Source organism: Syngnathus floridae, chromosome 1 (genome assembly GCF_059516105.1).
Source record: "Syngnathus floridae isolate MCC-2025c chromosome 1, RoL_Sflo_1.0, whole genome shotgun sequence".
Lineage (NCBI taxonomy): Eukaryota > Metazoa > Chordata > Actinopteri > Syngnathiformes > Syngnathidae > Syngnathus > Syngnathus floridae.
The window spans coordinates 5133829-5147790 of NC_142413.1; the positions used below are offsets into that span (position 1 = coordinate 5133829).

A 13962-nucleotide genomic window follows, 5' to 3' on the forward strand; every position below is an offset into this window, starting at 1 on the left:
ATATTATTTATCATTTTAAATTTATGGCAATTTAACAGTTGGGAAATTTAAAACAATACATACTTTATATAAATATGGAAATATAAACATTTTATATATGCCGAGTTCATTTCCATTTCCCTTCATTATTACTTTCGTATTTTCTTTTATATCCTTACGGATCGTCAACAAACGAGCCTTGCCTCTTTAGCGCTGATTGGCTGTAGGATGCGAAGTCACTTCCGGTCCAGCCTCTGATTGTCACCGGTACGCGAACAATAAGCAACCTGAGAAAGGAGCGAGGTGAGCTTTGTTTACATCGATTTCACCCTCTTTTATGCTACTTATTTATGTTTTGGAGTGTTTTGTCATATATTTGCCTGTGAATTGTTACTTGGGCAGTTACTTGGCTGAAGAGGAGAGGGGGGCTGGCTGGCTGGCTGGCTGGAGGGGGGGGGGGGGGGCGTAGTATTGCATTGTCTTGTCATTGAGACGAATGGAAGCTCATTTTATTGATCGTCAACAGACGCTGTCTTGGCAAAAAAGAAAAAAAAAAGGATTTCTCATCCATGTTACTTGTTAATAACATGAAATTTGCCCAGGCAAAATGGCTAAACAATGAGTTTATTCTTTATTTTCTTGAATAAAATTATACCAGTTTTGTTCTAGTATTGTTTGTTCTTGTAAAATTGTGTTTTTCTCTCATTAGTATGTCATTACAAAAAAAAAAAAAATCTCCTACATTTATGATGTTTTGCTTTTTTTATTTCTAAAGATATTTTTCCTCATAATCTATTTTTTTCTTATAACCTTATGACGTTTCTGGTCAAATTATTACCATATTTCCTCTTTATTTATTTCTGGTAATACTATTTTTGGGGGAAACGTTTTGACAGTCTTGCAGATTTCTGACTGTTCTCGGAATATGTAGTAACGGCCAAATTTGCATAAATAACTAAGACTCCTGACTTTTTTTAGCATAATTACGACTTTTTTTCTCGTAATATTGCATAGTTCTCAGTAAGAGAATTGTTTCTTTATTTTGATGACTGTATTGCATTAAAAATATTCTCCTACCTTTAGGACTTTATTTTTTGCAAGATTCTAACTTTTATCTTGTCAAATAAACCGTTCTTGTCAAGATTAGGACTTTGAGTTTCGGCTTTTGAAGGGAGGTAGAATTATAAATTTGCTGTTCTTGTTGTTCTTTTTGTTTAAATCGTTACATCACTATATAGGGGTACTTTATGCTTTTTTAAAATAAGCAACTTTACATTCCTTATGGCATGGTACACGTGGTATGTTTAGTAAAATAAAACTGGTAACTCTGACGGTCCGTGAAGGCGTCGCGTCGAGGGCGGTGAGGAAGGAAAACGGTGGGGGAAAGTGAGGAAAAGGGAGAAAGAAGGAGGAGGAAAAATCGGGGGCGAAAACGCCTGGAACCACGGCGAAAAGTAACAGCGTGGCCGTCTAACCGTGTATGGACCGTCGTTTGGCGGATTACATGATGAGGAGCGAGCCTGTGCTTTTTACATCCAGCGGGGGTGAGTTTCTGATTGAGTTCGTGAGTGAGTTCAACTTGGATGCTTTTTTTTTTTTCGGACTTGATGGCGACATTTTCCCCTCTTTATGTACACAGCGACTTGAATTTACATTTACACTCAAATGTCTTGCTTTGTTGTTTCGAGTTATTTATCGAATAAGTAGTGTTGTTCTTGCTAGATTGATGTGCTACTAATTAAGAACAGTTTTGATGTTTGGAAGGTTATGATTTATATAGGTCAGAGGACCCCCACCCCATAATGCACCCTCCCACCTCCATTCACTTACCTTTTTTTTTTTTTTAACATCTACTTTCACACCCCCAGGCTACTTCCAGTATAATTGGGGTGAGGGGGGCGGGCAGGAGAATGCCTGTATGTGTCAATATCCACGCTAACAGTTTGCGGTTCTCTTTCATCCATAAAAAAAAAAAAAAAACAAGTCTAGCTTTTTTTCCACTGTGAAAGTGCCTCGCAAAGTGCTGGGAACATTTTATAAACAATTAAAACTTCTCAAGTCATACTAGGAGTAAATTGCTTTTCTCATTATTACATTTTTGCAGCCAGTTCACCAGTAGGAAGGAGAAAACTTGATTCCAGAGTCAAATTGTCATACAAAAGTAACAACAAAGAAAAATCACCCAAAAGAAAAAAAAAAAATCTACGGTCATTCTTTACACTGTATAAATGTGATTTTACTCATGAACTCAGCTTTTGGGAGCCATTTCAACACAAACTCAGTTGATCTGTTCCAGAGTCTCTTACACTCGTGTTACATACAAAAACCTAAAAATAAATGTGAGAACAAAAACTACAAAATTCTTCATTCATTGCAATTGTATTCCCGTAGTATAATGACCTCTTCATATTTACATATTTTTCACGATTGTCATCAGTCCAAGTTGAAAACTGTTTTCAGAGGCCGAGGGAACCCCATTTATCGTGGTGATCCATTCCAGATACATCCAGGATTGTCTTCTGTTCAACATTTCTATTTGATTTAATATAGTTTAATTCCACCTCACCACTCTTTAAACACATTTAATATCGGCTAGCTTCATGCTAACATAAAATGAGAAGCATTCTCAATAGGCTAACACAAATTACAATGATTCTATCATTTTAAACAGCTACAGTTATCTTTAATAGACATTAGTATTATTAGAGATAATTAGAAGAGCTGCAAAGATACCTGAAATATCCACTCAAATACAATAAGAATTGGTTATATGAATGTTCCTTGCTGCGTAACACTCATCTCATTCATCCCCGGCTGTTCGCAGTTTGCAAGCTTGTGGTTAGCATCTGAGTACCCTCTAATTATCGTTGGGAAAGAAATACCAGAGGGTGCATCTTCACTCTCTCCAAACTGACTTAGCCCTGATCCCTCCAGCTCCACGCGGAGGTTTCACAGATGTATACTTTCGGGTCGGAAAACATCTGCTTGTACGTTAAACCACCTGTTTGATAGCAATCAAGTCGGCCCTGTGATGTTTGGACCGGGCTTTCAACGGAATGACGTGAACGCCGCAATGTTGTAATTACAGATCTGAGACTGCTCGTCTTTCGCCAGAAACTAATGCCGCATCGACCATCCTGTGATTTGTCCGTAACGTTCCCCCGTTGGGCGGAGTGTCGAGTAATGTTCGGGGGGAGAAAAAATACTTTCATGACTATGAGAAAAAAAGTTGTAATGTCACAAGAGTGGCATTGTAATACTTGAAGTAGAAAGAACATATGGAAAAAACATTAGACAAGAGAAGCCATAGCTTTCAAAGATCTCTTAAAAAGCTCAAATGTTTTCTGTACATGGTGACAAATGAACGAAAAAGAACAAAACAATACAATTATGGGGGCGGGGAAGACATTGTAGTTACAAAATTGCTGACAACCACAAATTATTATTGTTTTTTAGGGATGTTCAAAACCATTTTTTTTTCCAGACTGATGCCAGGACGAGTATTCATTTTTTGAGTACTCACCATACCAAATACCTCTTGAACCTTCGATTATTATTTTTTTATTTTGGCCCATAGGTCTGCACTAAAAAGAAAATGAGTATAATTACTCGGATAAAAGTTGCTAGGTTATAGAACTATGAGAGAAAAAAAGTATATCAGTGGAGTAAATTAAAAAAATATCTTTACTAAAATCCTTTGACGAAATGATGTGGCTGGTTGTGCAGCAATGGAGGAGTTGGTGTACGAGCTCCGGCTGTTCCTAGACCTACTGGACCGGGAATATCTAAGTGCCGGAATCCGTGAGAAGAAAACGCACCTCTCCAACATCCTCAACAGAGTCCTGTCGGAGAAAGGTACGACTAAACTTTACAGAAAATGCTACAAACAACATCATGCCAATTATGAGATGAATTTGTGACTGTTTTTGTGCTTCTGTAAGTGCTGCTGTTTTGATTAGCAACTGAGTTCAAGGTTACTACCTGTTTTTTCTTGTTTTTTAAACAAGCCGTGCTGCCTATTTGTTCAAGTGGATGTTGGGAACTGTTATTATGCATTCTTTAAAATGGATTTATGGGACATTTTTTGTCACTTTTCCACAGAACCATTATGTAAAGCAGAGCTCCACAGTGGACTTCCCGCGCCGCCTCAGATGCCGCTGCCTGAAATTCCTCACCCCTGGCTGGTAAAACTGGACCCCAATTTTTTGTTTTTGTGTTGCTAGTTCATCATTGTAATTACAAAGAAGGTTGACGAATGTCATAAAATATGGCAAGAAAAAAAGAGCTTTTACTACAGAAAAAAAGGTTGGAAAAAGTACCTGATAGTCTGATGAAACAGTAATTTAAAATGATTATTCCAAGAATAAACACATACTACAAGATAAATGTTTTAAATACTACAAGGAACTAACTAAAAAAAAAATAGAAACCAGATTTAAAGTTAACAGATAGATGGGATTTTACAAGAGTGAGGAAAATAAACTAGAGCTCAAGTTAGGAATGAAGTTGTCGCTTTACCAGACTAAGATTTTGTGCGTGGATAACATGTCGTTATCTGCGAGCGAAAGACGTGAACTGCGCGAGAGCGGGTCAGCACGGGGGAGGAAGAGACAGCCTTGACCACAGTCTGTCTGTGACCCGCGCCAGCCCGGCCAAACCGGCGCGCTCGGCCAGACTTCCAGCCTGCGGCTTTTGGGAGCTCCCGACAACGCGCTTTCCATCCTGAAGTCTGCGCTGGCCATTTGGGGGAATCGCAGCCACTCCGGAGACAGTCAGCTCTCGCATTTACCGACCGATTTCGATGCTTTACTCTTTCATAACAACTCGCGGGATCATTTAAGGGCCTACTAAGGTTCACAAGTGAGAGCTTGGTCGCCACTCAATCATCATTTTTTGTCCAGGAAAATATTTGGCAGTCCTTCACACCTACTTCCAGTTTACGTCACGCGCTACATTTTGTGCAGCGCTCCTTTCAATGGTGCACAAATGATTTCCATATGTGTTGATGTTGGAGAGCAATGACCCCCCCCTCCTTCTCTCTCGCTAACCCCCTCGGGGTGGGACCCTCCCTCTACTTGGCAAGTCAACACACAGGGCGTTGCGTCACGCCAGCGCTAAAATTCCAAAGCATACATCATTTTTGTTGGCTTTTGTTTTGCTGGGCGTATGTAGGTCACCGACATGTCGCGTTGACACCGTTCAATGTCCCTGCTCCTGCACGAGATGCATTATTTGTAAACGTATTTCACTATTTAGTGGTCAAACAGAGGCCATCCTGTCAAATGAAAAGAAGACATGAACGCGATCACGCAAACCGTGCCGGCATTTTCTGATAATTTTTCAACTTCGACTCTGTTTTACAACTCTTGAATCAATTCCATTCATCGTTGCGAGGCGTAATTATACATCTCTCAAACCCAAAGTTGTCCTTGGCTTTTTTCTTGTTTTCATCTGTCGTGCAGCACCGTGTAATTATTGTCTTCTCCCCCTCGCAAACATTCTTTCGACAGATCCAATAGTGCGTCTCATCCCTCTTCAGCACAGATTTCACATTGGTTTCTCAACAGATGCCATTCCAATGTTCTTTGTCCAATTTATGCCTATTTAGGAATGTTGTTTGTAATTTTTCCAATCTTCTGTCCTCCTCACAGGCTCCAACTAACGGGCCTCCTCCTCTACCCAGCTCCTCGCTACCAGAGGGTTACTACGAGGAAGCCGTGCCGTTAAGCCCTGGCAAAGCACCGGAATATATCACGTCGAGTGAGTGATATGCACTTTGTCAACAGATGCGTCGAGCCATTTATTTTTTATTTTTTTAATTCCTCCCTGATGACTTCCGCTTGCAGACTACGATTCGGACGCTATGAGCAGCTCTTACGAGTCATACGATGAGGAAGAAGAGGACGACAAGGGTCGGAAAACACGCCACCAGTGGCCCTCCGAAGAGGCCTCCATGGACTTGGTCAAAGATGCCCGGATCTGCGCTTTCCTGCTACGCAAGAAACGCTTCGGCCAGTGGTCCAAGCTTCTCTGCGTTATTAAAGATAACAAACTTCTGGTGAGAACTGCTTCTTCTTCATTTCCAGAAAGTGCAACATCAATGCCGTGTTGTGTTTGTTTTGCTCCGTAGTGTTACAAGTCGTCCAAAGACCACACGCCCCAAATGGAGCTGACCTTGTCAAGTTGCAGCATCACCCACATCCCCAAAGACGGTAAAAAGAAACGGCATGAACTGAAGATTGTCCATCAGGGGGCAGATGCCTTGGTGCTCGCCGTGCAGAGCAAGGAGCAAGCTGAGGAGTGGCTCAAGGTAACCCACGTGCAATGAGAGGAAACACTTATATTGTCAAAAGATTGCACAGATTTTAATTGCCGATTGCTTCATGTGACACTGATTTAAAACGGGTTTTGAGGTATTTTCATATGCTGTTTTTAAGTTGACCTCTAAAAGCTTGTGCAAAAGGGATTTTATCATTCATTGTATTACACATTAACCCTTAAATATTCCATATAATATTATTGTCATTGGATCATTATTATAAAAACTGATATGGTAGAGAAAAAAAGGGGGACAATCAATTCAGCAAAAATAGTTCATCCAGAAGTTTACTTGCATCTCTGTTTAAAAAAAAAAAAAAAGGTAAAATTTGCTGACCAATGGACCAAAGTCTAACAAGTTCATTTAAAAGTTTAAATCGTCCCAACCTACTAAGGTAGGAAGGAGTCATTGTATATTTGATTTTTTTGGGGCGCACAAGTACATGCCTCCTGTAGACTTAAGTCTGAAAAATAATACAGCATAGTAATTGATTGCAAAATAGTTTGTGGAGCCCAAATTTGATCAGCTTCACCAATCTCCGACTTCAGAGATTCCAGTGTGCATGTGTCTTCTGCACTCGCTCGCCTGGAGCCACAGCCTGTCATTTCCCCCCTCCAAACATAATTGCTCTCCCTAAGCCAAGAGCAGCGAGCTAAGTGCGCCGTGGTTCGGAACGCAAGAAGATCAGGGTGGACGTGCATCACCCAGCCTCCCTGGCAGATCCAGGTCCGCAGTGCAAGAGGGTCACTGTAATGAACGCTGGCGCCCCATGCGGCCCTGCAAATCTCATTAACCCTCACTTGGCATGGTCGCACCGAGATTCCTAAGCCATTGTGAAACTCTGGACCACTTAATGTGTGTAACAGCGGTTTCACTTGGCAACGTGAAATTTGGTAGGCATGCCTAACACAAGTACGCCCACCCAAAAAAAAAGTCTCAAGAAGCCACGCCTGAAAAGATGCGGGTTCAGAATGAACCAATCCTGCTACCATTTTTTTTGCAGCTGCTCATCCATGACTAATTTAGGTTGTTTTCATAAAATTTATTTAGCTTTATTTACTTCTCTTTTAGGTGTAGGTTGGAAAAAAAAAAAAGGGAACGTATTTTGAATTGGTAAGGAGTCAAACATACAGATCTGTTTTCTAATATAGAGAGTAAAAGTAAAAAGTCATTTGAAAACTAGATTCTCACGTAAAATGCAGATAACAACAAACTACAAGGTTGACTCTTGGTCGTGTAAAATATCCTCTGCATTCTCCATTTTCCTTCCAAAGCTGCACATTTGCAAGCAGACCTTTGTGGACCCTGTCCTGTTTACTTATGTAATGCTAATGAATGAGCATCTTCATTCTCTGGAAATATTTCAGGATTCCTAATCCAGCCATGTTTTATGGTCCTACTTTTCCGCTAGCCAAGCGAGGCTCGGCACCATATAAACCCGTCCGCAATCCTCAGAATGCGTGTAGATTTTCCACTTCTTTTAATGGCAATGACAGTCCCTTGCTGCTAATACTGTGTTACTGTATTACATGTTTCTAGGTCATGAGAGAAATGTGCGGCAACGGGACTTTTGAGTTGGATCGCTCCGGATCCCCAGTCCACAAACCTGAACTGGAAAAGGTAAAACTGTTGAAAAAAAATGAATCGTGTGATCTGCAAATGTTGAATATCACAGTGGAATTAAAAGTTAAATGCTGAATATTACTTAGGCAGTGATTCTTTTGTGTTCTGTCTTTGCATATATTCCACACTCTTTAGGTTTTTAGTTTGTAATGAAACATGTTTTTGGTCCACTATTTTTTTTTTAGAAGTCCTCATGTGACAGGCCAAGCTCAGATGGCGAAGCACCGCATGAGAACGGACATGTCGACAACAAGGACCACGGTACGCATCAATATGGAGATTTATTATTTTTTTTATGTGAGGGTTTCGTGTGGTTCCATTCATGGGATCCTTTTGTGGTGGCATTCCAGGAAAAGGAAAGAAAAATTCCAAGTCAGAGCAGGGCAAGACCGGGACTGTTGGGAAAGGCGCTGGGAAGAAGATCACCAAGATCATTGGGCTGGGCAAGAAGAAGCCATCGATGGATGAGCAGACTTCATCAGCAGAGGAAGATGTCCCCACGTGTGGTAAGCTCAGTGGTGGAAAGGTTTTTAATTATGAATATGGGCTGTACTATAATATTGTGCCCATATAGAATAATACAAAAGATTAATGTGAAGAATTAAAACAGTTTGTGCATCATAATAAATTATTTGTGGGTCCTTGTGCTGTGTGTGACTTGGCCACTAGTAGGCAGTATTTTATATTTGTCACACACTATTTACCTCCTCCCACATTTCTTGATCAATTCTTTTCCAACATCAAATCTTGTATTCCACATTTGAACAAATTTAATCAATTCCACAGCATTTCAGTTTATTCAGCCTTCAAATTCCGAAAACGTTTTTCCGTAACAGAGAAAATGTTTTTCTCATCTAGCGCAAAATAGTTCGTTATAATAAACTCCACATGTGGTTTAACTTCTGGGTTTCTTTTTTTCACCAAAAGGCTACCTGAACGTGTTGTCCAATAACCGCTGGCGGGAGCGCTGGTGCCGTCTCAAAGACAACCAGCTGCTGCTGCACAAGGACCAGGATGACCTGAAGAGCCACATCGCTTCGCTGCCCCTCCGAGGTTGCGAAGTCAGCCCCGGCCTGGACCACAAGCATCCTTTTGCCTTCCGCTTGTTACGCAATGGTCAAGAGGTCGCAGTACTGGAGGTGCTTGAAACATCCCAGGCTTTATTTCAATAACATATGCGCACTAATGTTAATAATATGAAAGTAACTTGTTTCATTTTTCTCCTTTCTGTTCAGGCATCTTCCTCTGAAGCCATGGGTCGCTGGCTGGGGGTCTTACTGGCCGAGACGGGGTCCACCGCAGACCCGGCCACCTTGCATTACGACTACATTGACGTGGAGACCACCGCCAACGTAATCCAGCTGGCCAAACAGTCCCTCTGGTGAGAGATGTGCAACGGATGTCGCTATCAGACAACAAACTCGCCAATCGACAACGGTCAGAATTCTTTTAATGACTAATGAATGATTCTTCCAGTTTCACCAGCAAGCGTGCAATCTCGCCAAATCCGTACTTGGACAATCACGTCGGCAGCTACGCCTGCCCCAGCGGGACGGCTCTGCACTACCATGACGTACCCATCAATGGAATGGTAAAGCTCCCGTTTGACCTTTTCCCATCGGAAATAATTCATTCCATTGGAGGGTGATATGGTCTTCACTTAGCAACATGAAATTTGGTAGGCATAGCAGTCAGGAGGTGACCCACAAAAAACTCCGGAAGTTGGCCGTTTTGATTAAAAGCAGTCATTTTGATGTCATTTTGAATATTCACTCAAATTAAAAAAAATTCACCCCGCATCTAGTTTCTCATAGCCATTTGAAATTTGATCAGTCAGGAGGTGACCCACAAAAACGTCTGAAGCTCATAATCTACTAACAACTCTCCTTCTCTAACGCCCTTCTGTCTACTTGCATCCTCTCTTTTCCTTCTCTTCTTCTTCTTTTCCTCTTGGCGTCAATGTGCAGCACTCCAATCCAGGCACAGGTGGGAAGGAAGCGCACGATGAGAACTCCTACGAAAACGTGCCCTCAGCCAAGCCGACCGTCTCGACAAATCACTATAAGACACCCGTCTCTAAAGTCTCTTCTAAGTTCCTCACTGCCGATAGTAAAACCAAAGCTGCTGCTCAGGTGACTAACATTGCATGATGCTTTTTTTGCTCTTAACATTCCAATACAAATCTGCTCCTACCTGATTAACAAACTTGCCCTTTCACATGAGCTTCTATCATCAGAAAGACTGCAAAATCAAATCGGAAGTTATCAGTCTGTGCCTTATACATGGAATTGCCAGTGGATCAAGCCATATCCATAAATGTTTCAATTGACATCACTGGCCATTAAAGCAGGGTTTTTTTTCCAGGAAATAATGCAAATCTTTGTGCACTCTTTGTATCAGAAGTATTTTATGCATCACCACCTAGTTTGCGGCTCCAGTACTAGTGCAGAAAGCTCGAAAAGTGCCTTGCCCCGACTCGTAGCACTAATAATTGTGTATTATTGTAGAGCTGTAACAATTGATTATTTTGATCATCAAATTAATCTGTTGATCATCTATTCAATTAATTGATTAATCCGTTTTTTTTTTTAATTACTGCAGAAAATGCACAAATCTAAATTCATGGAGAGATTTTTTTTTTTCAAAAATCAAAGTACATGATTGTAAATGTCTAATGAAGGACTACAGATATCTGAAAATATTTACTGGTGAGAGGCTGACTTGAGGATTTGGACAATTTGCACTCAAGCGAGGGCTTCAAACAGGGAATTGCTAATGGGAAAAAAAATGGTTTTGATTCATTTGATAATCAATTAGTTGGCCATTAATTGCCCCTCTACCGTGTTCTGGTCCAACTAGTTTAAGGGAAAGAAGGGAACCACAAGCAATGGGTTGGCATCCAAACAGAAGGCAGATCCAAGAAGTCAGCAAAAGAAGAACGGAGTGACTGGAATGAACGGGACACAGTCACTGAAACGCAACAACTCCAGTAAGTATTCATGTAAAATAATAACAATAAATGAGTATTTGTCTATGAGGAGATTGAATCCTGTTTCTGTTAGCTATTTGATTAGAAGAGAGAAGAAGCGGCAGGAAAGCAGGCCAAAATCCAGATGTCAGATACCCAATTTGACCTGAGTGTGATCCAGAGTGGCCACAATTGAAATGATCCATGGAAAATAAAATATTGCATACCTTTTAAAACTTATCCAAACGGAACTGAATTTGCTATGTAAGCGTAGCGTTAAAATCTACAATGTCAAATTTAATCTGGATCTTTTCCAAATTGCATCTCTGGCACGAATTTCAATCGGATCTGCTTGGTTTGTGTCCCAGCTGGGGAGCAATGTAAATATGGGAAAAACCGCGTGGAGGCGGACGCCAAGCGGCTGCAGACCAAAGACGACGAGCTGACCAAGAAGAAACTTGACCTCAGGAACCATCTCGCCGCTCTGAAGAAGGAACGCAGGGACCTGCGCAGCGCCATTGAGGCAGCCTCGGGTGAGACGGAGGATAGAGGCAGGCACACATGCCAAAAACAATTGTGCGACTTCGGTGTTGCCCCACTAAATTGCGGCTCACCTATCATGATCCCGCAATATCCGCAGCTTTGAGAAAGTTCTTTTTTTAGAAAGTTGAATTTTGTGTTCAAATTTCCGGTGCTTCAAGCGACTGATGCAATTTGTTTGCGGCTTTCGTTCTGTGTAAAAGTCAAATTCGGTGGTTGTAAGATGTAATCATCTTTTGTTTTATGATGAGTTGGACAATAAAGTTCAACCGGTTTGTCCCGGCAGGCAAGCGATCGCAGGCCTCGCTGTCGGAACGGCTGAAGAAGGTGGAGGATGAGTGCAGGCAGAAGGAGGAGGAGCGAGTGAACCTGGAGTTAGAGCTGATTGAGGTCAAAGACAGCCTGAAGAAGGCCCTGAGCGGAGGTGTCACACTGGGCCTCACCATTGAACCCAAAGCTGCTCCAGCTTCAGTCCAGGTCGCTAGGCCACTGTAGTATGAAGTATTAGTAGTATTTATATGTTTACACCTGTATGTAAAAGGCCAATTCATCCAGTAACTGGGTTTTCTTCCTGACGTATCGCAACGTAGTCACCAGCGTCGTTACGACGGGTGCAGGAGCCTTCGCCCTTCTCCAGCTGCGACACCAGCGACACGGAGACCTGCTCGCTGCCCGTGAACAGCGCCTCGCTGCTCCGCCGCCAGCAGGGCCTCCCCAAGGCCTCGCCAGTCCGAGGACATGTCCTGAGGAAGGCCAAGGTCAGTGTTACGTAAAACAAAGGAAAATAAATTGCAGTGATTTTATAAAATACTGTATGTTACATTTTCACAATGCATATTTTATAAAGTCAAACGGTCTATGAATAAATGTTTATTTGTTTTCCAGGAGTGGGAACAGAAGAGTGGAACATAAAGCCCCCCCACACACAACTTGCTCTTAGGTTCTCTTATTTAGGATACAATGCCTATGTATTTATTTGAAACAGTCCTTACACACATTTTTTTTTGTTTAACCCCAAAAAAAAGCAAAAAGAAAAAAATGCTGGTTTTCAGACACTTTTCTACTGTTGAGCATGCTTGTTGTACATACTGTTGCTGTGCGTATTGTGTTGCCTGACTTTCTTTTTGTGCTTTCCATCCAAAGTCTCTGTCCACATATTCAGTCCAAATCCAATATTTATTTGTAAATGTTTCAAGGAAAAATGTAGACGCTTCCCTCTATTTATGTTGATCTATTTAAAGTATATATATGTAGAAAAGGAATTTCGTTACACCCTGCAGATTTCCCACACTTGGGGTTGGACCCCCGCGGGGGAAGCATTTTGGGTCCAGCCCCAAATTTTGGGAAGCCTTCTTTAACGTGTCAATACTGTTGCTTTATTTGGAATGCTTATGGCTCTTGATTGCTCTCTTCCAAGAATTCCAAGCAGTCTGAAAAGAAAAAAAGCCACAAATACTAAGACCTATCCCAGCTCCATGTACTTTGTACATTCCGTTTTCATTTTATTATTGATGCAATGATACATTTGTTTTATTTGATTTTTGTGTCACTATAGTCATTTTAAAAGAAACAAAAACTTGATTTTACATTTATACAAGGAAAAAATGTTCAGAAAGAAAAAGACCACATTAATAGATCAAGCTGTAATTGGAGGATTTTGTTTTACAAAAAATGCTGCATTATGATGAAATTACGAGATAAGAGTTGTAATTTTAGAAACAAGTGTAAATTTTACAATTGCTCTCTCACTTGCTGTCGAGTGACATCACAGTGCCTAAAGCGGCGTTCGGTAATCCACTCCAAATTTACAAATGTTGCCATTCAGAAATTCAGAACACACCAAAAACAGTGCCAGTGTGCGCTCTCAATAACAATAAAGCATCCGATTTATTATATAGAATTTTTCTGGACACTCAAAGACCCTTTATTCAACAATAATCAAGGGTTTTTAAAAAAACAAAACAAAACAAAAGCTATTTACACTTACTACAAATAAAAGTTTGGAGTTAAAGTCGTTATTTGAGAATAATTTTACCTGTGATAATGCAATATTACAAGGAAAAATCATCTCATATTTTCAACGTGGCCCCAATGGTCGTCCTTGGTTGTTTTATAAAATTATCCATAATACTAGTAAATATGAGACGTTTTATGATGTTAGCATGATGCGGCTTTACTCTGCCAATAAATGTGAACCTGCCATATGTAGCATAGCTTAGCTTAGCAGATTGGTTTGGGGAGAGTTTGTTTGTTTTTTGCACCTTATAAGTGTTGTACTTCATTTCATATTGGACAGTTGTCAGCTTGACGACGGTAACATGCTTTGTATATAGTTTGAGAGACTTGTGTTTACTGAATTATATCAATAAATATCTAAAATTGCCTTGTTGCTTTTAGAAATGTGTGTACAAAACCACAAGACATTTAGTTTAATATTACAAATATTGTATTACTTCCTTTTCCTTGTTCCCTTCTACATTCTTTCTTTCTTTGTATCCTTCTTTTTCGTTCACACGACCCCTATCCAAATCTT

General features: G+C 40.7%; 1 protein-coding gene across 3 annotated transcripts; it reads left to right on the forward strand.

Annotated features, from left to right (window-relative positions):
* The first annotated feature begins 164 nt into the window (after positions 1-164).
* Positions 165-13812, forward strand: afap1 (actin filament associated protein 1). Of its 3 annotated transcripts, none has more exons than XM_088388531.1 (18): positions 165-282; positions 3706-3834; positions 4081-4163; positions 5631-5739; positions 5826-6037; positions 6110-6289; positions 7838-7918; positions 8107-8182; positions 8272-8427; positions 8849-9060; positions 9157-9302; positions 9398-9512; positions 9889-10053; positions 10781-10910; positions 11258-11422; positions 11716-11906; positions 12020-12187; positions 12315-13812. In XM_088388531.1, exons 2-18 carry the CDS (start codon positions 3708-3710, stop codon positions 12339-12341), a joined length of 2343 nt encoding a protein of 780 aa, XP_088244657.1. In that variant the 5' UTR covers positions 165-282; positions 3706-3707; the 3' UTR covers positions 12342-13812. The 3 variants fall into 3 exon arrangements, with proteins under 3 accessions (XP_088244657.1, XP_088244647.1, XP_088244666.1); XM_088388521.1 differs by lacking the exon at positions 165-282 and adding an exon at positions 1333-1523; XM_088388540.1 differs by lacking the exons at positions 165-282; positions 9889-10053 and adding an exon at positions 1333-1523.
* Positions 13813-13962: the final 150 nt, after the last annotated feature.